Consider the following 26,485-nt stretch of genomic DNA (forward strand, 5'->3'; position numbering starts at 1 on the left):
ATTGCTGTGCCCAGTGCCTATCATTTCTACTTAATGAAACTTCTATTCTGCTCTGTGAGTCTGGTATTTTACAATGCTTATAAATACATAATTATTTAACTCTCTTTTATTTTCAATTCCTAGGCAGCAATTCGGAAAGAGCTAAATGAATACAAAAGTAATGAAATGGAGGTACATGCATCAAGCAAACATTTGACAAGGTCAGTCTTCCAGCCATTTATTTCCATTGCCTGATAATAACTAGTCTCTTTGAGTCCTGAATCTATAGATTTTGCTCTTACATGTTGGATGTGGGAACATAGGAACATTTCTTTTAAAAGGAAATGGAAACATTTCGCATTCCATTCCGAACTTTGCTTTTCTGACTTATATATATAAAAAAATAATATATATATAGCGTACATTAGCATGTACTGAGGAGACCCCAGACCTTTTCCACAGTATCACTCAGCTTGAATACTTTGCAACTAAGATTCAAAAGCTATGGCAAAAATTTAAATGTAGGGGTATAATGAAAAACAAACAACCCCCTGATGTTTAAACAGTTGATGTTAAACAATCCCCATGATGTTTAAAGCAGATGAACAACTGAATACTGGAGTGTACTTGAGCGTGCAACCTGATTAACCCAGTCACTGTAACTTTCTCATCAATGGGGAAGTAATGCCCATAAAAAAGACTTGTAAAATTTTTGTTACAACAAAAAATTGTAAGAGGTTCAGCCTGTAGATTTCAGTAGCACGTGAATGTTAGTTGCCACTGGAATGTGTGCAACCCCCTCAAATGGCAGGCCAGCAGGAAAATTGAGAAAATTGGCCTGGGTGCTTGGCACTGTCCAAATGCGTGGGCTGCTGTGCATCAAGTCAATCTTGCACTTGCTTTGTCACAACAGCAATTACAGGTTTTAGGTCTAAACAGTCATGAAAACACTTGGATTTTCCACGAGAGAATGACTGTGAGAGAAGCTGATTCCACAGCCATTAAGTTACTTGCAAAAAGACCTTGTCACTTACAGAAAAACTTAAACAGCAGTCAGTTATTTCCTACAATTTCTGTTACGTCTATTGAGTCCAGTTGCTCTTAAAAGACAATCTGGGGAGTTGTTGGTAGCACAGTGTACTCTTGCACTGTCTGTAAGCATTCCCAGGTGTGCTTGCTGCTAAAGTAAGTTGCCCAGCACCGTACCGAGGAGCTTGGGGTGCAGTCTCTATTCTGGAAGGCTTGCTTCTGCAGGGTCTAGGCCTGCATTTCTGTGTTTGTAAATGTGGAACGAATTTGATCTTAAGAGAGTTTTGTATGCTCAGTGAAAAGATGATCTAAGCAAATACAGCGGAGTCATAAATACAATATATGTTGATGTAAATGCTACAATTATAGAATTCTAGACTTTTCATGCCATTGTTATGGGCCCTTCTAACTACAGGGTTCAGGCTCAACGTGTATGGCAAGATAGCAGTACGCTGATCGAGTGAGATGGGAAATACGGGTGGGCTGCAGTTCAAGGCAGGAATTGAAAGATACCCTCTCTAATTGAGCTACCTGGGGAGTTTAAGTAGATTATAATGATGTATTTTGAAATTTGGTCAGGATATTAGGTGCAATACAGGCTTGCAATTTACAATTACTGCTAAAGCATTACAAATGACTGAGACTTTAATTACATATCTCAGCTAAGAGAACAAGCCTACAGAGCAACAGCGTATTTATTCCATACAGAATGTAAGACTATCATATATTAATCCAACAGTATTCATATGTTCCAAAGCATCAGCTCAGAAGTGCTTTATTCTTACAAAATAATAGCAACATGGCCCAATAAAGAATATTACTGACACTGACAAACAGCAGCCTAATTACTAAAAGAAAAAACAAACAAACAAAAGATACACAGTTCCACACCTATATTTGTGTTTGCACTCCCAAATAATTGGGAACTGGCTTGTCTGGACCTTGAGGAATGTAACTGTACAACAGTCATGACATACAAGTGTAAATGTGTCAGTGAAAATTAAGACTTCAAGTTGCTAATAGTTTTCAATACTGTTAATGTGCCTTTAAAGAGAATTATATTTTTTAAAATGTTAATCTAAACCATATATTTAAAAAAATGTACTTTTAAAGACTGTTGAAGTAGACTGAAAAAAAACGTCTCCTGTTTCTCCTAGATTTCACAGGCCATAGAAATTTTCTTCTGAGAAGAATCTGTCTACTTTTTGATACTGCTGCTGAACACACATCAGGGAACGTATGAGCCCTTCCCTAAAGTTCAGTCCAGGATACCTTGATGTTTATGCGAAAGGTGGACTCTGCAGATGAAAACTCTGCAGCACTTACATAGAGAAAGAAACACCAGAGATGAACTTCACTCTGAAGCCAGAAGAGTGATGGCCTGTGGAGTGAGATGATCAGCTGAGAAAGACTGAATGAAGTAAAGCTACTTGAAAGAACCTACTACTCTCCTTTACCACTTGTTTCAAACTGTTTTGCAGCCTATCATGGTAAAGGAGATGTTGTGCATGTACAGGCTTTACCATTCCAAGGCCTCTGACATAAATGGACATGACACACTGTCATTCAGTATTACGATGACAAGACATTTGGAACTTACCACAATTAGTTTGTAAAACACTTAAGTTCATGTTCTAAAAACTAATTTAATGTATTATAATTTCATTCTTTTTTTATATAATGTCTAACACAGCTGCAAGCATTTTTGACTCCTGTTACTTTTGTTCTTTAATTAAATGACTACTTATTGCAGGAAATGAACATGTTTCCTAAAGCTGTTTTTTTTCCCAGGGACAGTTGGGAAGGGAAGAGATTGCAATTATTATGTACCAGATCATATCACTTCTTTATCGACAGTCTTCAAAAAGATGATTTTAACTAAGATTTCCATTTTATGCAATACTGATGTTTTGTACCAAGTCCTTTGAATGTGCATAACGTGATCGTCATTTACACTAGCTGAAGTTCTGGCCCACTGAAGAATTACAATTAAGTTCACTGATATTCTTATTAAAAAATTACTAAATTGGATAACCATACATAAACAGTTTATGTAAAAATGTACTTTCATGTTTAGTAAACAAATTAATGTCAATGTTTTTTATTAATGGAAATGTATATATAGTTCAAGGATTTCTTGATAGTGAGAGGAAAGAAGTTACTTGATGGTAATAACAAAGAGAATTGGTTTAGAAAAATATAAACCAGACACTTCTAATAATGCTTGACATCTAGAAGCACCTAAGAATTCTTTTCAAAATACTTCTAGAAGGAAAAAGTTAGAAAATAATACAGGTATCTGGAAAGCATGCCTTACGAGACAATGACAAAACGGAGCAAGTTCCTAAGACAAAAACTTCTCTGCAAGAGTTTTAAATGACATCCCTTTAGGAAGTCGTTAAGTGTCAAAAAATCTGAAAAAGGAGCTTTGTTAAGATGATCTCCAAGAAGCATGAAAATAATCCAGAAAATAAAGGTATGTAAAATTGTTTGTATAGAATACTACTAAATTGCTGCAAGCTGGTGAATAGAATCAGTGCAAACAGTGGATGCAATTTCTGTTCTCTTCGGTGCTCAATGAGGGGACGCAAGAACAAAAATAGCATTACATTTTCAGCAAATTAACATTTACAAGTGGAAGGTAAGAACATACAGTACGACAAAATATTTCAATAAGGACAATGCTTGAAGAAATTGATGAATCAGGGGAGGTATCATGTTTAGGACCAACAAAGTCGACATTGATAATTTACCTTGCTCTGTAGCTAGCTGTAATTTTTGTACAACTTTTTAATGTTTGACTTGCATATCAGTTTAAGACTTGAATCACTGAATTACTTAATCCAAAGATTTTTTTTCTATTAATTGCAGTTTTATAACTTGGCTTTTCACAGAAATATGTAACATCGTAACTAGCCTTTTAACATACCTTTAATTATATTTATCAACAATTTTTATTAATAGAATATTTATTAACAATATAACATGTAAAATACAAAAAGGGTAAAAAGAACTGGGAGAAATGTTTCTTAGGCAGAACAACCATTTTTAGCTTAGAAACTGTAGATGACTCACTGTTAACTACAAAGTTGGCTAATAATCCATGAAGGTAACACTCCTATTTAGCACAGACTAGCAGACTTTCCTTGATAACAAAATGTATAAAATACATCAAAATTATGTTTAAAAAATGTAATAAAATATTTTAAGGGTACCTTAGAGCAGTTTTTTAAATTCCAAACAATGTCTATGAGCTGGATTACTAATGCAACTTAGCCATCTTGTAGTTATGCAGCAACATGCTTAGCTTCTTCCCCATGTCCTCAGCTGTCCCCTCATTGCAACCATCCCAGCTTTCTTTTTGCTTCAGTCTGGTAAGAAACAAAACATTGTGACTATTTCAGAGCCACAAATAATCAATGTCAAATAACTGGTGGGCAAATTCACTGAAGGTATGGTTAGCTTAGGGAGGCTATCTTCCTTATGCTATTCTTTACCTAGTGGGGAAAACAAAACAAAACAAAAAACAGTCCTGCAGCAAACAATTTATATCACTTTAGTTGTCTGCTTTGAACGACCTCAAGCTTTCCCATCCACAAACTGAAAAAATTAGTAATTTCCCTGTGCTCAGTTTTGCCTTTATCAATATTCTGTTGTGATATGCTTCATATCTGTACCTTTGTTAAATTTGACTGTATCTGCTCAATGTGTTTAGAATTTAATGGAGTGGGGTAACAACTAATGGATGGACAGTACAAGTTCATACTTCTATTTCAGCATAAGTTTTTATTAAAGATAGCACTTTTTTCCCAATATGCACTCAATGAAAGAAATGAACTTTGGCTGTATACTACACTTCTTAAAATCTTCTACAGTTGAGAAAAAATCCTATTTCAAATACAGAGTAGATCACTAAAGGAAATCTTTAACGTCTCATGAGGTCCATCTAGTGGAGATGATAGTGATAACAGGCTTAAAAAAAACTAAATCAGAGGCTCAAAAATTAAAAGAGGACCCCATGCACCTACACAGATGGAATGAACGGACCAAATTATTTTATGGTCATTTCAATACATTTGTTTCCATGAAGAATATTCTTCTATTTTTAACTTTTAGTTCATAAGAAATAATTTACAACTATTTACAATAAGCTACTACCCAATGAAAGTATTTACATTAAGTAATTACACGAATTACTCTCCATGCTACTCTCAGCACACATGGGATTGAAATCAGACAGAAAGCACGTGTTCTGTTAAAGACAACCAAGTTTCAAAATAAGAGGTATAATGGTAAAGGCCTGTAAAGCAACTAAGTTGGGGGGAATTGTTACCACAAAGTTGGCCAATACATTATTTTGAGACTATGGTGGTCATAAAATCAGCTACAAAGGAGAGTGTAGCCTCTTCAAGGTAGCTCCAGAAGCTGTGAAGTTGTACAAGTGCCATGCTTACTGAGTCCAGGCTCCTGAGTGTTGTGAATCTTAATCTGGAGTCAGTTCCATAGTAAATAGGCAGCTCTGCATATGATGATGTAGACAGCCTCAAAGACATGCATGTTCTATGAGTTATTCTCTACATCTGTTACTTCTCCTTGATGAGCTGTAAGTTTTTAATAGCTTTCATTTAAATTCTGTTAAAAAACGGGAATTAAAGGTATTCTTCTGAGCCTGAAAAAATTACAGTGTATATATACGCAGGATAGCCAGTTAAAAAGGTTAAAAAGATTGCTAAGGAACTATAAATGCAGAGTAGTTTAAGGTTTCTTAAGGTTTCTCTAAGCTATTATTTCTCTTAAAATTAAACAGAAATCGTAGTCACTATACGGCAGCAAAGGAAAAAGGTAAATTGTAACTCACTGGTGGTTCTCAGATGACATAGATTTCAGAAGATGTCCTATGCACATGGAACAGACAATATGAGTATATAGGACATTTCTGAGCTATAGGCAGTACACCCTCTTACTATTATCCAACACAAAATATTTGCTCAGCAACGTTTTCTGTGACTGAAATGCAAAAAGTATTGCTACTTTAAAGCAGAATGGTAACAACACCATTTTGTAAAAACAAGACAGACGGCATATATTTTTATTGAAATATTTAATACAAATATCTGCAACTTAGTTCAACCATAAATGTTTACAGTCATTTTCTGGTAGAAACTTCTACTGAAATCAAGTATCACAGATGAATAGGACTGAGATTAGCACATGCTATTTGAACCCTAAATAATTTGCCTGTATTCTGCATCAGACAAAAGAAATATTCTGTACACACAGAGCAAAAACATAGATTTGAAATGAAATTTGAAGTGATTTCTCTAAAAGTCAGTTAAATAACCTATACAAATGTTAATAAAGACTTCTTCAAAATAGCATATGCTAAAAATCCAAAAATTTACATACTGCATTTTAGCATATTCAGTGAAATAATTCCAAATCTCTCTAATAAAAGATGTCTTATTCAAAAGACTTTAATCTTACTAAGGAAAATATACTTTCATTACAATTATTTCCTTATGTAAAATAAATAAATCTAGTTGTCAAATTTTACATTAAAATGACTTTATATTCAGCTTAAATTTCAGGAAAGTGTCTGAAAATATTACTTTAGAATTCTCGGTCTTCTGATAGAAACAATGTCTGCAATCCTCTGCGAACATTAATCAGTTCCTCTTCTTGCTGTGCAAAAAGCATTACAATTATCACACATTTGAAATAAAATTTATTAAAAATATTGTAATGTAATTCTGGTGCATAGTGTCCTGCTTCTAATATATCCAAAATAAGATACTTTTCCATGTTATCATTCAACATATTAAGACTCAGACATAAAACACTATATCCATATCTACCTGATACTTTCATCACTCGAGTAAAAGGCTTAACCTATAAAATATCAGTGATATGAGGATTCTAATTAATTTTTATTCCTGATAGAGTAACAAATTACTGAAGTTTTAAATTCTAACATTCAAACAACTATACTTACATTATCATTAATAAATAAAAAGAAAAGGTAACTTCCTTTACCATTTCTTTAAGAAATTTCTCTTGGAGTCCTTTCATGTCTTCTTTCATAAGATGCATCTGTAAAAAGATACTCATACTGAATGTATCCTCTCTGCTTGCAATTAGTAACATTTTCAACATGACAATTACATCCCTAAATGGTTTATAAGTGAGAAATAAAGAGATGCACATGCATCTACCCGCTTACGGAAAGGGATGTTTGCATCTGAGTTGTTCCTTCTTGGATGATTTACACTGGTAAACAAAGTCACAGAATACAGTGTAAGCCTTGCAGCAATTTTCTAGATAACTGCAAATACCTTCTGACAGGTTAAATGTAGCCCTAAAACGCTGAATAGTGTTACAGTAAAAATATTTTATGACAATGAAAAGCTACAAAAATACCTAGGTAGCATTAATGTAATTGTGAGGATGAGGAATTCTTTGCGGAAAAAATAAGTCAATACTGGTATCTGTTAGCAGATTGTTTCTTTCTAATGGAAGAAACAAATATGATTAAAAACAGCAAAGAACTGAAAGCTTGTAATACCTGTGAAGTAAAAATACGTTCTTCATAGTCAACGGTACGGTAGATGTTCTTTTCAAATGATGTTTTAAGGATCTGAAATCTAAAGAAATAAAAGGCAATTCAAAGAGTTTTGCTACATATGAACATTTCCCAAATATCAAGAGTATATCCCATTATTTGTAGTTTTATAGTACTTAAAAACATTAATAATTATTATTCCAAATAGAGAAAAATTACATTTTTTCAGTACATTTTAATCTCATTTTCTCATCTCATCTACTATCCTTATTTTATGGAAGAGAGCAATTGTGTAAAGAACAGTTAGCTGGCCTAACTTAAATCTTGAATTTACAGAAGAAAACAAGTTTCAAAACAGCATTAGTGAAAAGTACTAACCTCTGTTGCTCATTTTTCAGGTACGTACTTAAAGTCTGCTTCTGTTTTTTCCAAAAGGCCTGGAGAGAAAAATATTAACAATTAAGAGTCAGCAGTAACTATTATTTTCTTAACTAAAACTGACTAATATCTATTACGAATAAAATAACCCATAGTCACAGCCTCAGCACAGAATTAGTAGGAGTAAAACAGTAACCACAGAGACTTTTTTTTTTTTTAAAAAAAAGTTTAGTTGGCAGGATAAGGCACTTCAGGAATTCTGTTTTCACGGAAACAATTTGCCATAAATCTGTAAACCTCTGTGCCTAAGAGTTTCAAAATGATGGAAAAGAACATCCATAATGTTTTAATCATATTTCCCATACACTTAAGTGTAATTAAAAGAAAAATAATAATAAAGAAAAGCCTTCAGAGTAAAAAAAAAAAAAAAAAAAAAAAGCTACTGAAGTCTGTTAACATGATTATTTATATATTGATTATATTGATTTTACATTACAGCAAGTGGCAGGCAACTGACTTGTCTTAGAACACACAGCACATTGGTTTCAAGCGCCTACACACTGCAGATGAAATTAAAGCCAACTGAAAAAAACACATATGAAATGGTATACACAGCCTGTTAGAAATAGTATGAGTAGTTTATTCTAGGAAAAAGAAAAAACACAATGATAATATAGAAATTCTTACAGGACCACATAAGCCAATCCAGACATTTCAGATTCATTATTTGAAATCTGAATCAAATTTAAGGAAGAACAGAAAAGCTTTTTAAAATTAGAATTAATAACATAAAGATCCTAAGAGAAATCTATAGATTTCATAAAAACTCATTTTTCCCCATGATAAAGTAATTAAAATACAAACCAAGAATTCTTTTTCCATGTTTTTCAGGGACTGAGAATCTTTCTCAAAATTTTCAATTTCCTCAAGGATAACTAAATGAAATTTGTCCAGCTGTCTAATCCTACCAAAACAGAATGAGTTACCTTTAGAAGATATTCATTGCATTTTAAGTGCTTTAAAATAAATATTTTGTTACACACCTGCATTCGTGAAGCTGGTAATTCATTGTTGCTAAATGCTGGTGGGCAGCTCTTAATGATTGCTTTGTAAAATGATCCATTTTTTGTGAACGGCTCTGTAAAGACATTTTAACATTACTTTCAGATTATTTTCACTTAAAGAAAAAACTATATTATGTTTAGTACTGTTAATTATTACTAATACTAATAGTAGCGAGTACATTTTTTTTTTAATCTCCTTTTACTTTAAGGAAAAACTTTCTGTTAATGAGATGTTAATAATCATGGGTTTATGTTTTTGATATTTTATTAGAAATACACTATTTGAAAAATAGATTTCCTGAAAATAGGTAAAGTACACATGGAGTGAATGCTGTGTGCTTGCAGCTGTCTTAGAGGAACAAATGCATTATTTAGGCTCATGTTTTTCTTTTAGCTAGTAAGCCACATTCATGGTGTTGATAATTTGAAAAGAACCAAAATGCAGTAGTCTTGTTAGTAACATAAGAAAACCACTGGAGGGTTAAGTACATAATCAAATCTAAAAAGACTTAAAAAGCAACTTTAACTCTGTGATTTCTTGAAGTTCTATGCACTTAGCTATCTTCATGTTTTTTTAAGTAAATTCCACAGTGTAAGACAAAACTATTATTCATATGCATGTGTAACTGCACACACAACTAATATTGTATATAAAATGTCTTGCCTCCATTTTCTTAGTAAATTCTTTCTGGAACTTCTGACACATACTTAGAGTTGAATAACCAGGTTCCCAGACATTCTCACCCAAAACAGATGCAGTAGATAAGCTTTCAGACACTGAAGAAATGTAAAAAAATATATATATATAAATAATGGTAATGTCACGATTCAGCATGAAGAAGTTTCCTATCTGTAGTTACAACCTAGATAAGCTCTTGTTAAATACAGATTAATTGCACCAATTAAATGGCTGGGGCTAGTTTCTATTTTCGAATCAATTTTCTGACTTTTTAAATGGAGATAGTTTCTAAATATTTAGTTCTTTTTGATTTTTTTTGCATTTTTTTCTTTGAAACTTTTTTTTTTTTAATGGATGTTACTGGTTTTGGTTGAAACTTTAAATTATTATGCTCTTTTCAACTTTTGCATAACTATAATCAACTTTCATTTCATAGTTAACCTCTGTAAGTAACCGTGTCATCCTTTTTAAATAATTTTTTAGGCTGCAACTTTGTTCTTCTGGTTCTTTTCTTTTCCTCCTTTTTGCTTGTTTCTACTTCATCAGAATGGCTTTCTGTATCACTCTGGTACCTTCGTTTCAGAAATGTATGTATAGTTGGTCCTTTAATAAACATGAAAGCAATGCTTAACTTTAGGATTATTTACAACAATGACAGTGCAAGATAAAGAAGAGTGTTGCCCCTTTGGATCAAAACTTTAGCAGTATGTTTCTTTACAGCTCAAGAACCATATAAGAATTAATGAACATTGCATTTATAAAGGGCATGTTCAGTAGGTATAAGCACTTGATGTAAATGACCAGAACTTCAGTGGAATACAGAACTCTTTTTGAGCCACACAAGACTCATTCATTAAAGACATTCACTATAAGCCCTCGCTACTTGATAATACTGTTTTCCCATTTTTTCCCCAGTATCAGCGGGAATGCTTTTTGATCTCTTTCTTAAGAGACCAGCTACTATTTAGAGTATCTACATGCTGGAGCCCATGTTTCAGTCTTTTTGGAGGACTTAAAACAGCAGAGAAAATAAGAATAAAAATTGAACAATACTGAAAATATAATAAAAAAGGAAAAAAATCAAAGAGTTGCAAGATTTTTCTATGCCAAATAAATGTTTTTTCTTAACCGTTCTTAACACACACACAGAAAGTCTGCTGCCTTTAGTGTTTGTACCTGACTCATGCACAGGGCCATAACATTCTTGACTCCAAGACTGTATTTTACTTCCACTGGAAACAGACAATGGAGATGGTTCCTACAAGAAAGGCCATTGATTTATTAGCTTCTACAAGAAAATGCTTTTAGAAGTCTTTGTCAGAAATCCACATTTATGTTGCTTTTCATTTAACTATGAACAGGAACACAACTACAGGAAGGAAAAATAAACACGTGAATTACTACTAAGTCTCATTACATCAAAGTGAAAAATAACATTTTTACCATATTAATACATAATAATAGCAGTAAGATAAATGCCCAATAAGGTCGGTTTCTTGCAATAGTACAAAAAACAAAAATTATTTTCTCAGTGGAGTCACTAGTGCTTTTTTCACCAGAAAAAAATACTTACAAAAATGGGTTGAAGGTATAGTTTGTTTTTATTTCTCAGTGCTACAAGTTATATCAAGTAATAGGTTACTACTGAGAGCACTTATCCACCCAAAGAATTTCTCCATGCCAATATCATAATTATGTAATCTATAAAAGATCTTTTATTACTTTTTGAAAGTCAAGATTAAAATATTTGCTTTTTTCTTTTTTGAAGGTATTGATAATTGGTCTTGTTGGGACCTAGTTCTTTTATTGTATCTGTCAGATACACAATTCCGTAAATTATTTCAAATATATAAAAATTAACAAGTACTCTTTATATCAAGTGTTTAACATTAAGAAAGATCCATTCCCCTAAAATCTCACCAACTGCAATGTAGATATAATGGATGAAAAGAAGCTGCAACTCTTTTCTGTAGAGGAATGGATTTAGTAACATACCTCTCTTTTATTTTTGATGATAGGTTTAGTGATATCTTGTAGCTTTCCTTCAACAGAAAGTTTATCTGAAAAGCCATGTCCAAAACTCAAATTTTCATTAGCATCACATGTTTCAGATACAGATTCCTTTGTATGTTTTCCACTGACAGTTTTATATGGGGTTACTGGAGTTAAGTTGAGCTACGCATAAATAACAAAATCATTATTGAAATGAGATGCACAAGAGCGTAATATATAGCAGCTGAATGAAACATCATCAGTTAAAATAACTGTAGAGAAACTTGAATATTCTTACCAAAGATGATGCAGTCATAACTGGCGAGAAACTTTTATTTCCAACTGTTAACTTTTTAACAGTCATTTCAGGGGACTGATTTAGACACATGTTTTGAAAACTCTTATTTTGTGGACAGAGATTATTAGGAGAGATTCCTTTCCCAAAGTTTAATGTTTCCTCGTTTTTTGGTGTTGACTCCTGAAGACCTGGTGATCCTTCAATAGAAATATGCTCTTGAGTAACATCTCCCTCTGATAATCTCTCAGCACCTAGAAAACAATGACCGAACTGTAAGCGTGAAGAATGATACTATGTTAAAGCCCCATACTGCCAACTGTCCCTACTCTAGCTATTTACAAGTGTCAGATGGGTGAAATTTTATTTTACATATTGGCATAATTCTTACCACATTGAACTTTTTGCATCTTCCACATTACCAGATTAATTCTAACAGCCTACTTTCACTTATGTATTACATAAGTGTATTATGCTGATGTGAAACAACTACCTATAAAAGTTGTAATGACATACTAATATATTTTCTTAAATTATGTGGTATACACACTGAATTGGGAGATCTCATTTTAAAAGCATGAATTAAACATAAAATTTTATTACTGTGATAAGCTTCATTTAAGCTCCAACATTTGACATGGTATTTCTATATAAAAAATCAAAATGCATACCTCTCATTGTCTCAAGAGATGCTGGACTCTCAGGTAATGACATTTCAATTTCCTTTTCTTCATCAAAGTTCTTTGATTTAATATATGCTTTATTTACATAGTCTACTACTATCTTTGGCTCCAAAGATACAGTATTCTGGAATTTCTTCTGCTGATCACGATCTCTGTTTTCCTCATTCATAGGTTTCTATTAAAATAAGAAGTGTATATAAGCACTGCTAAACACATAAACATATATAAGCATATATATATGTATATATATAGAGTGTATTATCTACGTGTACAGTTGAACAAACGTAAGGCCCAAATAGGAAGATCATTGGAAGTACTTAAATTCACAAGGTCATCAGGTGTTCTAATGTTAATAAGCATTGAATTTGCATAATTCAGCACCTGAATTTCTATTCTAATAAAGTTCTTAATTATTACAGACAAATACTGATGTTTCAGGATTTAATCAATGAAGTTTACAGGCTTATCCGTATATATTGAAATGTTATGCTAAAAAGAAACAAAGAAGTTTTATTTAACAATTGTCATTGCTTAATTTACTAAAAACCCTACTTAGATATTCAACAAATGCATTGACATACCTTCTATCAAGTCAGCATTTTCTATTGTATACAGAATAGGCATAACATTACCTCAAATAACACTCTGGCTTACTACAGTCTAAGTAAAAAGTAGACCAGAGTCTATTTCAAAAAATAGAGTAGAAGTACATTTTTAAGAATACAGTGCAACTGTATACCTGTATTTTTGATTTCTCCTTCTTAGAGGTACATGCTGAATACTCCCTTTCACTCTCTGACTCCTCTGAGCTGGAAGGCTCTTTGTAATTTTTTGCTAATGCTGCTTTTCGAGGTCGTTTTGTTCTATAGGTTTGTTCTATCATGTTGTCTTGTCTTGGAGCTTGTTTTTTACGTTCAGTTTCCTTCAGAATAACAAAAAATTCTCAATTTATATCACAATATTTAATCAGTGATAATAGGAGAGTAAACAGTAGGCTGATTCAAAGTTGGTTAATTAGGTACTTTAAGAACTTTTCAGTTTTTATTTACATGGACTAGACCACCACTGATACCTACATATAGTAATATTTTCATGTTCACAATTTACACTGTGTTAATATAAATAGCTTTAAGCTACTAACATTACACAGATCTGAATGATTAGTGTACAGTTTGAGACACCAAAGAGTGTTTTTGTGGGGCAGGGTAACATGGTAGTTTTTTATTTGTCTTTAAGCTGTAGCTTACAAATATCTACAAGTGTCTTCCATAACCATGCTCATAATCACTCATAATTCATTACACCCCCAATTTCAATAGGCTTACAATATTTTTCAACTATTATTCTTTACTAACATCAAGCATTTTTCTTTTCAGTTTCAGTACATTACCTATATTCTTTTCAAGGAATTATAATCTCATAGCCATTAAAAAGCAATTAAGCATATTAGCCACATGAAAACCCTCACTGAACAGCTAATGACCTATTCAGTGGAGTTGATTGTTATTAAGCACTAAATAAGCATAATCAATGATTAAGTAACAAAACTTAACGTCTTGATAGACAATAATCATTCCAAGTCACAGCTAGTATTACACCAGAAATACTTCCTAAATACTATCTAAAAATATAGTACCTGAAAACAGCTAACTGCATTTAGAAAATGATTTTGAAATAAGCATGGAGAAATTGTATATATTTATGAAATAAATTTAAAATAGTTGTTCTAGTGAGTTAAGGTATTTAGAATATTAGAAGTCAGGTTGCAAATTTACATTTACCTTTTTCTTTTTTGCTGTTTTGCCTTTAGATGTATCCATCCGGCAAGCAGGTTCAGAGAATTTATCTGCTGTTACAACACAAAGTTAGAAAAACAAAACATAATAAAATGTTCAACATTTCAAGGTTTAGCAGTAAAATCATGAAATCACTTTTATGCCTATGAATGTGGTTAGTAAACTGCCTTCAGTGCACTATGTAAAAATCCGAAGTTTTTTCTTGAAAACAGCCTCACTGTCTACAATAATTTTCCATATGAAAATACAGACCTTTTGGAAATTAACCTTCCTAAATGATTAGGATAATTAATCTACAATGTCCTCATCCTCGGAAACAGCACAACTAAAACCTACCATATATACAAAAAAAGCACATTACATGTTGTACAATTCGTGTCTATGGGCAAATTTTATTGCAGCGCATTTAAATATGAAGAAAGTTTCTTACTTTTGCCTGCGATTATTGATTTCCCTAAGTTTTTATTTCTACTATAATCGATTAACTGGGGTTTAGATTTTGATTCTTGTAGCCAGCTGATGTCTGTCTTGCTGTCATCACCTCTGTATTCTGTGTCTGTGTCACTGAAGAGATGCTTCTTGTCCCGATTGTTTCTAGTCTATTAAAAAAAAAAGTTCTAAGTTACTCATTTACTTTTAATTTTCCTTTCACTTACATACTTGGTATTTAAACACAGGAAGACAAATTGTTTTGTTTCCACAAAGTTCTGAGTCTTACTTTTTTTCCTGCTTTCATTTCAGTGCTAGTTTTAATTTCATCTGGATTCCTTGATTAAAAAAAAAAAAAAAAAAAAAGAAAAAACACCTTTAAACAATAAATCAACATGTAAATCTTTCTGCTATTTGTATGATGTATGGATTAAGGATTCAAACAGATGTACCTGCTTTTTTTCTCAAATCTATTTTAGAAAGCTCTGTTCACCTTATCCCTAAAGGACGTGTATTTGCTAATGATCAGTAACACCACACTTAGCAGTAAGCCCATTTGCAAGCAGGGCATTAACCAAAAACTACCCCACTCTGTTTAGGAGGTTAAATTCCTGTAGTATTCCATGAATACTAAAGCTGCTTTCATCATGAAACACAATCTTTCATTTTTATCAGGTTATAGAAAACTTAGATATGTTTTCCAAAAAAAAATAATAAAATAGAGTAGGAAATGATAGCAGCTATGTTTACAGCTTGAAAAAACAACAGTCAAGATGATAACGTCATGCATGCATTCCCTGGATTGTCATAACGGAATGCTGGGGAACGCAGACTACTATACTTGCTTATCCTCAGGAGACTAGGACACAACATAACATCTCTACCCTTTTTTCTTTGGATCTGTACGAACGTTCTGTTCTTTAACATGACAGTCTTGGATCTAAAAAACATAAATGAGAATAAATGACAAATTTCATTCAAGATACAGTTTAAGCAAAATTAAACAGGCCATCAGATAACATGATTAAGGGCTTTTCTGCTCAGTTTTTGTACTCAGCAATTAACTTGCTATGATTAATTTCTATCTTAGAAATTATTTAAGAACAGAGCTGATAATTAAAACCATCTAGAATTGACTAAAACTTGTGTATCTCCGGCTAATACATTTGCTTCCAACCGCTTGCCTTTCAACCATTACCTTCACCTATTCAGTAGGCTCCTCTTAGCTATAAAAGGCAACACATTGTCTCTTGTCATCCATTTTCTTGTTACTCACATAGCTAGGAAAATATGTCTTTACAGGATGGAACGTTAGAAAGAAGGTGATAATGATTTTTCTTTATATCTTTTAATAGATACATAATACTTCTTACAAACTGTTTAATTCTTAATTCAGAAAAGTGGCCAGAACCTTACAATAGCATATATCATTATACATTTGAAAGTGATGGAGGTACTTATGTACAAAACAAGAACTTGGCAAACTATTTTCCTGCCCACACCCTTCAGTGACACTAATTTTAATTTTTAGATGTTAACTATACTTTCAGTAGACATAATTTTCATTTGATAGAGCTGCTTTACATTCTATTCATTACATATCGGTTTCAACTATATTCTTACCCCTACCTTTATTGTAGGCTCATCAAACCCACTGATGTTAAAGTTGTAGACATCATCCCTGTCAGACACAGAGATCAATTCTGTAAGTACATAAATTAATATTTCTCATAGTTTGATAAGGGTAATTATAAATTTTGTTTGAAAATGTTTTAACTACTTACACAGTATGACCAGAAGTTGTATCAAGGAAAGTAGTAGTTTTTAAGCTTCTATTCTGCACTTTTTCCTAGACATAAATTGGAATTTACTCATGTTAAATTGGGACTATGCATTTGTACAAACTGTCATTTCACAAAACAAGTTTTTCAGCATGAACTTATGGAAAAACCTAGAACTTCTCAGACTTGCACTTGATTAGCAATAATGCAGATGTAAAAAAGCACTAGTAGAACCTAAATCTGTTAGAAGTTATCCTTTAATGACACTAACTAAACCTCACATCAATTGTTTCCCCACACCCCCAAACATTAGGAGTAGTTTCTGTATCCTACCTAGATCTCATTTAAGGATTCTGTAGTCTCCTTTAGACCAGCTTGATTACTATAGCATTTTAATTGTAAATGTTTAGTATTGTTATGCTCAAAATTAAAGAGTCTATATTACAAGGAAGCAGACTCAAATACAGAATATGTAAACAGAAATTAATTGGGGTTTCTCTGGCTAACAGTTGCTCATAAAACTAATATTCCAGAAAACAACATATATATAAGTATGTTTAGATAGTTAACACTCAATGCAGAATTAACATTAACTTCTACAGAGTTGTTTAACATTCACTGATATTTGTAAACTTTCGAATTACATCTAGTAAATGCCATCATATATGCACACGTTTGTTAAGAAAAAAAGGAACTAAATTGGTAACTCCAATTACCTTATTAACACTGAAACAAGATTTACTTAAACATGGTCTGAAAAAATAAGGATACATTTTGTTAGATCCTAATTAGAATATATATAAAATTACTGTTTATGCAAATAAAAGCCTTATGTAATACAAATTTAAATGTATTCAGGCATTTAAATAGTAAAGAAAGTGGCTAAAAATAGATCAGCTCCCACCTATTTTTGTGCTTGAAAAGAGGATATGTAATTATACATAACGCACATCTCCACTTATCAGTGCAAGATAAGACTAGTCTTCCCATTTAAGAATTTGTTAATTTAAAGTAACAGCCAACTGTTTCAGGAGAAGAGAACTAGGAACATTTTAGATCATCAGAAAATTGATAAATTAATCCAATTTTGAATCCTGAATGAAGAAGATAGGATGGAGACACTCAGCATATGCTGTGATCATCAACTATTCCAGCTAAAGCTCCAGGGAAAGTTCTGTGAATGAATGAGTGAAAACACCGCATGGAATTTCCAACAGCCTTATTTCAGCTATTACAACTACTTGCCTCTTTCGTACCATGAGGTTTATTAGAAATTAACAAAAATTCATATAAAAGCTGATGTGCAATAACTGTAGATAGAGAAGTAGATTGCAGATGAAGCTCTACACAAAGGAACAAGCATAAAAGTATATAGTTTACATCATACCTGTTGAAACCTGAGGAGTCTCTTGTTTTGCTTTTCTCATTAGTCTTTTCTTTATATCTGTCACTGATTTTACTAATTAGTGATTTTGTTGCATCTGTCATTTCTTTAGACTTTGTTTTCTAGAAAAATAAGTGTTGAATATTCAGCTTTGAAGCCATGCAACAAACGGGTAAAGCTGCAACAGAGCTACTGCTTCCCAGTAATCAAAAGCCTTCTAGATGCTCTAAGTAACATTTGTTTGAAAATTTTCCGTTGCATTGCCCATACAGTGGGCCATAAGACATGAGGTTAGCAGATACTTTGTTTTAAATGTTTTTTTTTCTGTGTACTCTGACATTTGGAAGTGAATGAATGAGCACTGCATGTGAAGCACAAGTGAGCTGCATATTTAAGAATTATTAATAAAAAGTCTGATTTTAAAAAAGAAATTCAGAGTAAGATAATCTTAAACAGATCACACTGAAAATGAACGGTTAACCTGACATTGATTTTCAACTAATAAAGAATGAATTAAATAATGTAAAAATAAGTTTGAGAGTAAATCAAAGTAAAATACATTTTGAGAAATTTGGGATACTGGAAATTTGACAATTACCTTAATTACATGTCAGAGAAATGAAGTTAAGAAACTCTCACCATTTTCGACTGTTTACTATTTGTAGTCTCTTTTCCTGAGAGAACATCAGCTTCTTCTTCTGTATTGCTGTATTTTGTAAAATCAGAATGCAAAGATGTTTCTGACACTCTAGCTGAAAGAAATGTTTTAAATGTTTCAGCAGTAGTTGAAATATTTTTAATTTCTGTACTCAACTGTTTCAGTTCCAAATTATTAATACTCTTTGACTGTCCACTCAGTATTTTGCAGTTTTCTTCCCTCGTGATTTGAATTCCATTTTGCTGCTGTTTTTCTCTATTTGTATTTATTTGTTTATCTGGAAAGGTATTTCCACAAATTGAATAAAAAACATTTTGTTTCACATCTCTTTCGTTAAAAACAGGAACTAATACAGAAAGAAAGCAGAGCCATGGGTTAAAAATTCATCTCAAACATTTTTAACACTAACAATTAACAAAATATGAACATAACCTGTATGGGATGTAGGTCCTGATGACAGATTTAGCTTTTGCGTGCTACCAGTTGTTATATTATTCTCAGGAACAGAACACGCTCTTTTTTTCCATGTTCTTTTTTTATCAGAAGAACTTTCCAAAAGACCAGGCAGTCTAATAGAAATGATACCATCCCGTTATCAGTAAATTTTAGAAAGTGTGTTTGAATTACAATAAATGTACATCACAATATAGGAAAATAGTGATGGCTTATAGATATCAGTGCATTTTACATTAGCGCTAAGCCTGCTACCATTGTTCAATTAACCAATGCACTGTTAAATGGCAAACCTTCATAAACAATACACATTTTTAAGTCAGTTTCAAAAAGGCAGCAATACCCAATGGCCACCATTAAACTTGAACCCAGATAATTCTGTGGTGTGTCTACAAGAGTTAAAACTAGATGAAGTTTGCTGCTTCTTATGACACAGTTCACCTACTTATATGTAATCCCATGCCATTTTTATTTTACCTTCTGATGTCATCTGAGAGAGTTACTCTCTGTGGTACTACTAAATGTCACTCTTACTCTTAATGAGCATTGTTCTCAAAGCAATCAAAGACTAACTAAATGGTGAATCTGTTTAAGACAACAGAATAACCTTTTCATGTCATAAACAAGTCATAAATAAGTCATAAAACAGCAGTGACTTGGTATTCTTTTGCAATACTTACAGATGTTTGTTGCTTCTCCCTGTTGGCTGAGAATCAGGAACAATATCTAGTGCATCATCTAAACAAGACATTAATTTGTTATCATTCATTTTTGAAAAAAAAAAAAAAGAAAAAAAAAGACAAGATTAAAAAAATTAAAGTAAGGACTATCAACATTTGTGAAATTACTTGCCTAAGGCTTGCTTTCTGGTGGCCCCATTTTCTGCCTCTTCTATGTTTTTTAAAACTTCTTCATAACATTTTCCCTACAGGAGAATAACATCCAAAATAAAATACTGTCATAGAACTACAAACAGTAAGACACATCAAACTTACAGTATCCCTAATAAAACGGAGAATTATTTTTTCTTCTAAATGAAGTATTGGTTCCAATACCTTTTCAGGTAGTTTTGTCTCGTCTCTGATTTTTGACTTCCTGACATTCTGTTCTGTTTCAAAAAATTCATTATCTGATACATGTCTTTGCCCATTCTAGAAAGTACAATAAATGGCAATTACAATCCATAAAAAAAAAAAAAAAACAGAACAAATTTTCCCACTAACACTTGAAGTATTCTAAACTATACATTCTATATAACAAAGCCTTTTTCTGAAGCATAGCTATATCAAAAACTGCTTCAGAGTCCCATTCTTGGGGATTTGACCTGAATCTGATTCAGAAAAACATTCAGATATAAATAAAATAAAAATGTTAGTTTGATGTCTTTGTTAACTGGAAAAGAACCAAAAAATACACATACTCAAACTGCAGTTATTCAGTGACACCTATGTAGTTTTATTAGATTTTAATGGATGCCTGATCACAAATGCTCTAAAACTGATGCTACAAATGCTATAACCTGAAGACGTTAACATTTCACAACTGTAGCTGACTGTATTATATGTTCTTTAAGTCTACATCAACATTACGTAACTGAGATTTTATGTATACACTATTGTCACATTATACACAAAGGAAGAACTGTGGTTGCTAGTAGAAGCAAGTTTTGGGGTCAGAACTAATGACTGAATGCAAGTTTTGGTTATTTTTGCAAGAATTCAATCTGACTTTAGAATGATTAAACTTGAAATCCAGAGGGCAATAATACATCGTGTATGTAACACATTATTTTCTAACAGTGATTTACTGATTGCGAAATTCTAGCTCTCCAAAATACAAACTAAGAATATATTAGAATACAGATTAATGTTAATCTGAGTAAGACTTAGCTACAGATGGCATGCATACTCCAGTAGGTTCTTTATAGACATTTTTTGTTCTGGTCTCATTTATGTCATTACTGTTAGACCTGTCAGCAGAACTCATCATTTTCAAAGGTAATTTAAATCGTCCTTTACAAGGAGTAGCTGAAAGCAAACAAGAGACATGTTACAATTCTAGTATTTGATCAATATGAAGAGCATTGCCCATGATCTCATTTATTGCATATACTTTTTTAAAAGCTGAGTAGCATTGATATCAACTCATTATCCATCTTTAATAATTTTATTGATTTCAATTATGTTATTAAGGAGATTAATGAGCCAATGGTGGCTGTCTGGAGGCAAGCAATGTTTTTACAGCCAGGCTCTAGTAGAAAATGCTTAGTCATCTGTTTAATATTTTACTGTAATACATTTTGGCTGGGACAGATAGTGTGGTAAACTCCAAATAATAAAGCTACAGAATTTCTGTATTGTTCCATCCTAATTAAAATGCTTTCATTTCTATCCTCTGTTCTTTTAATTTGTATGACACATGGATACACTTGACAAAGGATATTCCTGCATTTCAGACCATTAAAGACAGAAAGTTAGATTTGTTAAGTCACGCTGTTTGGCCACCAGCTTCATCTCCAGCCTTTGTTGGCCTTTGTCTTAAAAATCTCTCCCTTTCCTTTAGAAAGTATCTATTACAGTAGAACTGTTAGTAGGAAAGTGATGACTCCTGTTTGTGATAAAGGAAAGTATCTTTGTTATCCTTTTCTCTGTAAAAAGCACTTCTGCAGTAAGCATTAGAAGCACTGGGTCTGTGACTCAGACCTTCTGATCCATTATTTCCTACTTTTCCTCACAAGCTGACTTCTCAGCTTGCTCCAGCAAAAACAGCATACTGACAGCTGCAAAAAAACCCAATAGGTGGCTTTCAGCTGTTTAGAATGCTATTCTGTCTATGGAACAGTAGCAAGTGGCCTACTTTAAAAATTTCAAGTTTAAAGCACCTGCTAAGGAGATTTTACGAAGTCTATTATTCATTTTCAGTTCTGCAGTGGATTACAGTTCATCCTTGTACGTTATCTCAACCAGCCATCTCAAAGACTATTTATAGTTTAGTTTTACCCTTAAAGTACTTGTAAACTTACATGTACTAACGAATAGCAGTGGGCTCCGCATGGGAAATCTTGTAGTTCCAGGAATAAGCACTGATGCTTCAGACACTTTCCTTTTACAAGATGTGGTTATCTTGAGATACAAAAAACACTTGACCATAATATACAGACTTAAGGATGACAACACAAGTTTTTAGAAAATCTATTTCCAAGAGTCTTTGAACACTTTGCTATTGAAATGACAATTGTTCTTGCTACACTCGTCAATGAAACAGATTTTTTTTTACACAGTTCTCTTTCCATAAAAAAAGTTCACCATAACACTTGAAACTAAATGTTTTTAACTTAGAGCAGCAATTGTTGTTCCTAAATTAATTCAACAGTACAAGGCCAAATCCTGTCCCTTGTTAACAATCAAAGAAACCCAGGAGTTTCCACAAACCTATCACATAAACCAGCAGAACCTCAGGAACAGGTCCACTGAAGACAACTTCTGACAAGACACGCACTGCATGACTACTGCATTATGAAGAAATGGCAACATGGCTTCATCTTTTTCTCCTAACATAGCTGTAGTATTATGGTTCAACTGGAACTAACATTTATAACTTCACAATTTTATAGAACTATGTAGCAAAAGAAATACCAGGCTTCACAATCCCACCCCTCCCAGTTTAAACCAGAGAATCAGCTATGCACAGGGACAGGCCCATCAAATTGTGGTTTGGTTAATCACGACAGGATTAATCTTGACAACATCAGAGCTTTTTTGTAAACATCTGTGAACACCCAGTGCATAGCACTTGTCGCTAACTAGAGCAAGTACTATTGCTGATCATTAACTAGTCTTCAGAAGCTATACTTGACTTTTGCATAAGATGTCTAAGCGTACCTTCAAAACATTTTTCTCCAAGGAGAATTCTACAAGGATAATGGTCTACTAAATAATGCCAAAAATTGCTCTTTTCTTTGTTACGCATTTTGAAACTATAACAGTAATGATGACAAACTTTTTTGAAAAAGGATTCACACTGCTTAGTGAAAAGTCATAGGGAAATCAAAATCTGTACTATACTCCAATTTTAAAATAATAGTTTTTTATATTCTAAAGTATATAAACATTTAAGTTTACTTATTTATGTATTCTTTTCTGTTCTGATACTCCAGCTTACCTTGGAGGAACTACCTTTGTGTTTATCTTGGTTGTTGTTTGTGCAAAGAGTCCTTTGTGTCCCTGGAAGTTGCTGTGATTTGTACTTACTGAGTTTCTCCTCTTCAGATTTTTCTTCCAAATGTGGTGAAAACTGACTTTCTGGTACCAGAACCTAACACACACACATTATCAAAATTCTATATAAACACACACATAAATATAAATCCTAAATAATATAACGTTTTATATTTATACATATAAACACACACTCAAAAAAAATCTTTACCTTGAGTAACACCTTCCTTACTGTAGATTTTAATAAACTTTGGAGCTTATATGCATATAGTTTGAAAAGTATCCGATCTGTTACTTTACCTAAGAACGGGTTACCAAATCACAGTTCCACATATTAATGATTCCTTCCGAAAAGGATACAAATCAGATACAATTCACACTTAATAGAAATCATTTAATTGGCTTTAGAGCTATCTTTGCTCATTGCTGTTTTAAAAGTTACTGTTTTATGGTGAATGATCATAATTAGCTAAGAATTAAGTGTAAACAACAAAAAGAAAACAGCCATCTCAGTATACTGAAGTAAAATACCTGGGATCCACTTTCATCAAAGACAACATGCACAGTTGTTTTGGCAACTGACGAAGACTGCTTCTTACTAAATCCCTACAAAGTGAGTAACCATTATGTAAAATAAACATTTTGCTCACTTTAAAACAAGAAACACAAAGAAAACAGTTAAGTCTGAAGTAGTGTCTGAAATCAGATTAGAGGGGAAAATAGATTCTTGCAAGTTCACAGCAGTTCCGTTGCTCACACATTTCTCAGTCAGGAAGAGTTCAAGGCAAAGTAGTTTGCAACAAGGATAAAAGGAGCAAGCTATGGCTGGCTAAATGTTTTTGATTAAATGAATCAATTCATAGGAGGGTACGTAAATGGTAATGAATCATTTCTGATAGACTTCTGTATGTTTAAGCATCTACTTCCTGTGTTTCTGCAAAGTCATATATGCAAAATGCTAATTTGCATATGCAAAACTTGACAGTGAACCCTTTACAGCCTCTTCATTTTTGTTGTAATTATTTTTAAATTTATTAGGCAACTTTACTGAAGCTTAACAGATCATGGGAGAAATGCTGCTCTGTAGTGGCAACGTTAATCAGAAACTATCCGTATAAATAGATAATGATAAAATAATCACACTTGTAACAACATTTATATGGCAATGAAACATCATTTCAGATTGAATAAAAACTGTTAGGAAGAGTGGTTAAATCTTACCTTACATTTACTTAATCCATAAACCTTTCCGGTTACATCTTTGATTTCCAAGATAGAATCAAAATTTAAAAAAATTTTCTCTCCTTCTTGATTACCCACATTCATCGGGCTTTTTAGATCTATCGTTAATAATTTTTTTGAATCTTTTTCTGGACAAAAAACAAAATTGCAAAAAATATTTTCATTAGAATTTTGTATCTCCATTCATGTAATATTTGTAAACACATGATACTTATTTGTATGCTTCAGTGAAGCTATTAAGATGTTTTATTTTATTCTGTCTAACCTATAATAGACGTTATTAGTGAAATAATTCAAGATTCAATCCAGTAAAAAAAATTATTCTATATATTTACCTGTAAGATTTTTTCTTAAGTTTACTTATTACAGCTGCAGGCAAATTATAGGTATTTACAAAACCATTCTAAGACATTTGAAAGGAAAAATACTAAATGTTGTTTTATGCTTTATTTTGCAATAAAATGACTGTAAGACATCAGTTTAAAATTATTTTAATTAAATCATACCTGCGTGCCTAAAATGCTAATAAGACTGCAGTGCAATTATATAAAAACAGTACCTGTAATGTTTTCAATGAAAATTTTGCTTTGCTGAGAATTTTAGTCAGTACTTTATTATTAATCAGTTTGAAAATCCAAGTTAGTGTATAACAAAAGATCACATTCATGACCAATACCTTCGAGGTTGTACAGGACTACCTCTTCCTCTGGTATAATGACTGTTTCCCATTGATGATCCTTACATAAAAAAGTACATAATTTTGAAAAGAAAAACATATATTACAATTAAATGGAACACATAGACCAGAAAGCTACTCAGTCAAGATACATTTTCAGTTGTCTGCAGCCTCTGTTAGAAGAAGTGACAATGAACATCAGCTTCATTTATAACAAACAGTAATCTTTCAGAAGATCTTTGGTAGAAATACTCATTTAAATGGTTGAGTTAAAACCTAAACTGCCATTTGATTCTATGATTGTAATTTTTAAATGGCATCTTGTTCACATGTACTATTTTATATTAAATTGTTCACAAACAGTATTGGTCATTACTTTGATTTTTTTTTTTTATCTCAATACATTAAAAAAGATATAATAATGACTTCAATTTTTACTGGCAACATTTGCCTATTTCTGCACCAAATCATATATATATATATATATATATATATATATATATATATTTATTTATTTATTTATATATATATATATATATATAAATATATGGTTTTTGTTTCTCTCCAGATGCATATATAATTTCAACATGTTGATGTAGGGAAACAAATTTTATATACTTGAAACCATGTGCATCTCCTGCCTTAGAGGAATCAAGTGCGACAGACAAAACTTTGCTTACTGCATTATCTGCTGCCACATAGAAAGATATACTTCTACTACCAATGTTGAAATCAATCCAAAATTCTTCAAGATTTTCATCTAATGGTATCTGTAGCTGAACAGAAAAATTAAGATAAAAGAATGAGAGCTAAGAATAACAATTTATACCAGCTAACAGGCTTTGTGTTACAGGTTGGCAAACTACAAATACATGGACTTCCATATGTGTGCCTGAAAAATCTTACTTAATCCTTACTTCTCTGAACGAGAAGGCAAAGAAATACTTCATCTGCACAAATAAAAATCTATGGATATATGATTAAGTCTGCACTTTACCTCATATTTATCAAGAGCTGCTGATAAGCACGGATATGTAAAAACCCTGTAAGAAAAGGGTATTTTGTCAAAGACTAAAATGATGTAAATTTTGCATATCTGAACAAAGCAAACGGATTGCTTTCAGCACAAAACTTATGTACTTTAGAAATTAAGAGATCACAGTAAGCAAAAGAAGTCACTTAGATGAATGT

At 32.3% G+C, this 26,485-nt stretch overlaps 2 protein-coding genes across 19 annotated transcripts in view; one reads left to right on the forward strand and one right to left on the reverse strand.

The window, feature by feature from the left end:
- PHACTR3 (phosphatase and actin regulator 3) overlaps positions 1-2,769 on the forward strand; it is a 104,580-nt gene extending 101,811 nt beyond the window's left edge. For both annotated transcript variants that reach the window (XM_027442922.3, XM_038166232.2), the window contains 2 exons: positions 124-200; positions 2,166-2,769. In XM_027442922.3, the coding sequence (XP_027298723.1) occupies positions 124-200; positions 2,166-2,181 (93 nt within the window). In that variant the 3' untranslated portion in view covers positions 2,182-2,769. The remainder of the gene's footprint in view (positions 1-123; positions 201-2,165) is intronic.
- A 1,476-nt stretch (positions 2,770-4,245) lies between these two features.
- SYCP2 (synaptonemal complex protein 2) overlaps positions 4,246-26,485 on the reverse strand; it is a 32,099-nt gene continuing 9,859 nt past the window's right edge. For 7 of the 17 annotated variants that reach the window (XM_072026664.1, XM_072026670.1, XM_072026671.1 and 4 more), the window contains 35 exons: positions 26,292-26,337; positions 25,975-26,070; positions 25,295-25,355; positions 24,598-24,746; positions 23,908-23,982; positions 23,321-23,473; positions 22,182-22,281; positions 21,068-21,186; positions 20,215-20,310; positions 20,012-20,084; positions 19,840-19,897; positions 19,139-19,275; positions 18,863-18,983; positions 18,688-18,754; positions 18,052-18,170; positions 17,381-17,417; positions 16,668-16,732; positions 16,513-16,564; positions 15,768-15,823; positions 15,173-15,221; positions 14,885-15,053; positions 14,440-14,507; positions 13,398-13,580; positions 12,647-12,833; positions 11,979-12,229; positions 11,684-11,863; positions 10,865-10,946; positions 10,130-10,291; positions 9,674-9,786; positions 8,989-9,083; positions 8,810-8,909; positions 7,946-8,004; positions 7,571-7,649; positions 7,042-7,098; positions 5,885-6,690 (listed from right to left, as the gene is read on the reverse strand). In XM_072026664.1, coding sequence (XP_071882765.1) covers positions 6,619-6,690; positions 7,042-7,098; positions 7,571-7,649; positions 7,946-8,004; positions 8,810-8,909; positions 8,989-9,083; positions 9,674-9,786; positions 10,130-10,291; positions 10,865-10,946; positions 11,684-11,863; positions 11,979-12,229; positions 12,647-12,833; positions 13,398-13,580; positions 14,440-14,507; positions 14,885-15,053; positions 15,173-15,221; positions 15,768-15,823; positions 16,513-16,564; positions 16,668-16,732; positions 17,381-17,417; positions 18,052-18,170; positions 18,688-18,754; positions 18,863-18,983; positions 19,139-19,275; positions 19,840-19,897; positions 20,012-20,084; positions 20,215-20,310; positions 21,068-21,186; positions 22,182-22,281; positions 23,321-23,473; positions 23,908-23,982; positions 24,598-24,746; positions 25,295-25,355; positions 25,975-26,070; positions 26,292-26,337 — 3,586 coding nt within the window. In that variant the 3' untranslated portion in view covers positions 5,885-6,618. Of the gene's footprint in view, positions 4,380-5,222; positions 5,610-5,883; positions 6,691-7,041; positions 7,099-7,570; positions 7,650-7,945; positions 8,005-8,809; positions 8,910-8,988; positions 9,084-9,673; positions 9,787-10,129; positions 10,292-10,864; positions 10,947-11,683; positions 11,864-11,978; positions 12,230-12,646; positions 12,834-13,397; positions 13,581-14,439; positions 14,508-14,884; positions 15,054-15,172; positions 15,222-15,767; positions 15,824-16,512; positions 16,565-16,667; positions 16,733-17,380; positions 17,418-18,051; positions 18,171-18,687; positions 18,801-18,862; positions 18,984-19,138; positions 19,276-19,839; positions 19,898-20,011; positions 20,085-20,214; positions 20,311-21,067; positions 21,187-22,181; positions 22,282-23,320; positions 23,474-23,907; positions 23,983-24,597; positions 24,747-25,294; positions 25,356-25,974; positions 26,071-26,291; positions 26,338-26,485 lie in introns of those variants that run through there. The other 10 variants (XR_011804585.1, XM_072026665.1, XM_072026676.1 and 7 more) reach the window with 10 other exon arrangements.

This window comes from Anas platyrhynchos, chromosome 21 (genome assembly GCF_047663525.1).
Source record: "Anas platyrhynchos isolate ZD024472 breed Pekin duck chromosome 21, IASCAAS_PekinDuck_T2T, whole genome shotgun sequence".
Lineage (NCBI taxonomy): Eukaryota > Metazoa > Chordata > Aves > Anseriformes > Anatidae > Anas > Anas platyrhynchos.